Raw genomic sequence first — 2,958 nt, forward strand, 5'->3', positions numbered from 1 at the left:
GGCTGGGGATTCGAACCCGCCACCTTAGGTGTACGTGGCTGGCGCCTTAGCCGGTTGAGCTATAGGCGCTGAGCCAACATCTCTTGTAGCACAACAAGTTCATTTATGTAGGTGAAGTGGAGCCCTAGCAGAGCAGGGATCCTGTGTTAAGTCCACTCCATAGAGCTAATGGATCACCTGCAGCACAGTAGGACTCAATACAAGCCACTGACCAAGGAGCCTGACCATCCACTCTCACTTCATCTCCATAGCTATGGGAGCTTTGTCATTCAACCCGTTCCCAAGGCACACAAATCAAATGCCTTTGTGGTGTTCTAAATGGAAATGTTTCATGGCTTTGAACAGGGGTGAGATGATACTTTTAGCTTTATTTCTGATGCTGCTGTTTGATATATGCTGGCTGTTTTTCAAAGTTCAGGAGTACACCATACCAGTATCTTCAGGGAAACACCCACAGTGACTTATGAACCTTTTTCTTCACTTTTTTTTAAAGACAGCATCTTGCTCTGTCACACCAGCTAGAGTACAATAGCATCAAAACTCACTGCAATTTCTAACTCCTGGACTCAAAGAATCCTTCTGCCTTCCTGAGAAGCTGGGACTACAGGTTTGCATCACCACACCTAGATAATTTTTCTATTTCATGTAGAGACAGGGCCTCCTTCATGATAGTCTTCAACTCCTGAGCTCATACCATCCTACCATACTCCTGCCTCAGTCTCCCAGAGTGCTAGGGCTACAGGCATGAGCCACAGCATCTGGCCTTTCTTTTTACTTCTTTAATCTTCACCGATGACTCAAAGCTGAGAGTTGAGATAATGTTTTTCTAAATGCACTATCCTGCTTGAACAACCCTCCGTGACTTTGGGCAAATCATCTCAACTACCTACGTCTCAGTTTTCTCATATATAAAGTGAAGAGGATAACAGAATGTATACTTCATAGGGTTGAGTGCTTAGCCCCTAAGTGTTCGATAAAGCTTAGATGCCTTTATGTTAACATCCTATAATTACAGGTTTTTTTTTTGGAGACAGAGTTTCACTATGTCACCTCCAATATAGTGTCATGGCGTCAGCTCACAGCAACCTCAAACTCTTGGGCTTAGGCTCGGTGCCTGTGGCTCAAGCGGCTAAGGCACCAGTCACATACACCTGAGCTGGCAGGTTTGAATCCAGCCCAGGCCCGCCAAACAACAATGACTGCAACCAAAAAAATAGTTGGGTGTTGTGGCGGGCACCTGTAGTCCCAGCTGTGATGCCACGGCACTCTACCAAGGGCGACAACTTGAGGTTCTGTCTCAAAAAGGAAAATAAATAATAACTCTATAGAGCTTAAGCAGTTCTCTTGCCTCAGCTTCCCAAGTAGCTGGGAGTACAGGCGCTGGCCACAATGCTTGGCTATTTTGTTGTTGTTGTCATTGTTGTTTAGCAAGCCCAGGCCAGGTTCAAAACTGCCAGCCTCAGTCAGTGTATGTGGCCAGTGCCCTAACCACTGAGTTACTGGTGCCGAGCCTAATTACATATTTTAGTAGAGAATGATTCTCTTATGAAACCTTTTCAAAGTCATGTTTAAAAGGTAATAAACCACATTACTGACTTGCAAATATATTTATTCTTTCAAAGAATGCTTCCCTTAGTCAGCTCCAGTTTTGATGAACCAATTTTTTTTCATAAAGCCCAAAGATGAAATCCTTTGGATTCAGAGCACAAAAGTACTTAAGAAATAATTCTTTTTGATTGAGTATAGTGGAAAATGCTATGTTGTGAATGTAAGATTTTAGGTTCCTGACAGTGGGGTTTGAGTCATAACAACTCATAAATTTCAACTGTTACAATTAATATACACACAGGGTTAATATAATTAATATACACATAGCATAAGATACATTCCAAAACTGTCACAGTCTGACATTTAAAGAAGTTTAAGTAAAATCATGCTATAGACATACAGACTACTTCTTCCTCTTCCGTACCCTCAATTACCCCTCACCTATGCTTTCAAGCATCTAAAAAGATGCAGACAGAATCCTCTTTCTTACCTCTCCATCAGCCACGGCAGAATAATTCACTTGGGCAACAGTGACTGTGGTTGGTAATTCTGAAGCATCAGCCAAAGTGGCTACTGTTGCACCTGTACCAACCTAAAGAAAAATATGGAAAGTGTTTAAGTGTCTGTGGATGGTACCCTCTGCCTCTCCTTCACTCAGAAGCTAAGATTTATTTAATCCTCAATTTGGCACAGATAACATGCCTTATGATTTGAAACAAGTTACTAAAATGCTATCTCAGAGACTAACATGAGTATCAGAATCAACCAAATCAGTATCAGTACTTCAACCAATGAATCAATATTAGAAGAGCTATCATGTTTCATTATCATCAGTGTTCAGTGTCAGTTAACCAACTTTGTACCCTCACCCCCATCTGAACTTAATTGTTTTTTGCAGTTTTTATTTAAACACAAATAAAACGTGCACATGAGCTGTCTACTCATAGTCTTCGTGCGTAGCTGAGCATTGAGATTAGTGACTCTGACAGCCAGCTGGGCTACTCTTTCCACAATGGCTTTGCAGTTCTTAGAGGCAATGTTGTGAGCAGCCTCCACACAGTAAGATTTGTTGCACGTCAGCAGCATTTCCAGCTTTTTTGACATTGTGGACAAGGAACTTCCAGAAACCACTGGGCAGCATATACTTTGCTTTCTTGTTGCTTCCATAACTGATGCTGGGCATCAAGATTGAAACCCTTGAATCTTCTCTGAACTCTGTTGTCAACACCTCTGGGTTACGCCTAATTTTACCTATCAGTCTGAATCATGGCAGATAAACTTGTCGCTCTTCTTTTTGATGATCTTGGGCTTCACAAGGGGTCTGAGGATGGCCACGATGCTGAATGGGAGATGACTGCCACCTCCATAGGCAGTGCCGAGGAGGAGAGAAACTTAATTTTTTTTTTTTTT

General features: G+C 42.1%; 1 protein-coding gene across 1 annotated transcript in view; it reads right to left on the bottom strand.

The window, feature by feature from the left end:
- The window catches only part of NRF1 (nuclear respiratory factor 1), a 101,265-nt gene that overhangs the window by 53,631 nt on the left and 44,676 nt on the right, over nt 1-2,958 (bottom strand). The window contains exon 7 of the mRNA XM_003803318.3: nt 2,039-2,140. Within this exon, the coding sequence (XP_003803366.1) occupies nt 2,039-2,140 (102 nt within the window). The remainder of the gene's footprint in view (nt 1-2,038; nt 2,141-2,958) is intronic.

Source organism: Otolemur garnettii, unplaced genomic scaffold (genome assembly GCF_000181295.1).
Source record: "Otolemur garnettii isolate 467f Iridium unplaced genomic scaffold, OtoGar3 scaffold00293, whole genome shotgun sequence".
NCBI classification, from domain to species: Eukaryota; Metazoa; Chordata; class Mammalia; order Primates; family Galagidae; genus Otolemur; species Otolemur garnettii.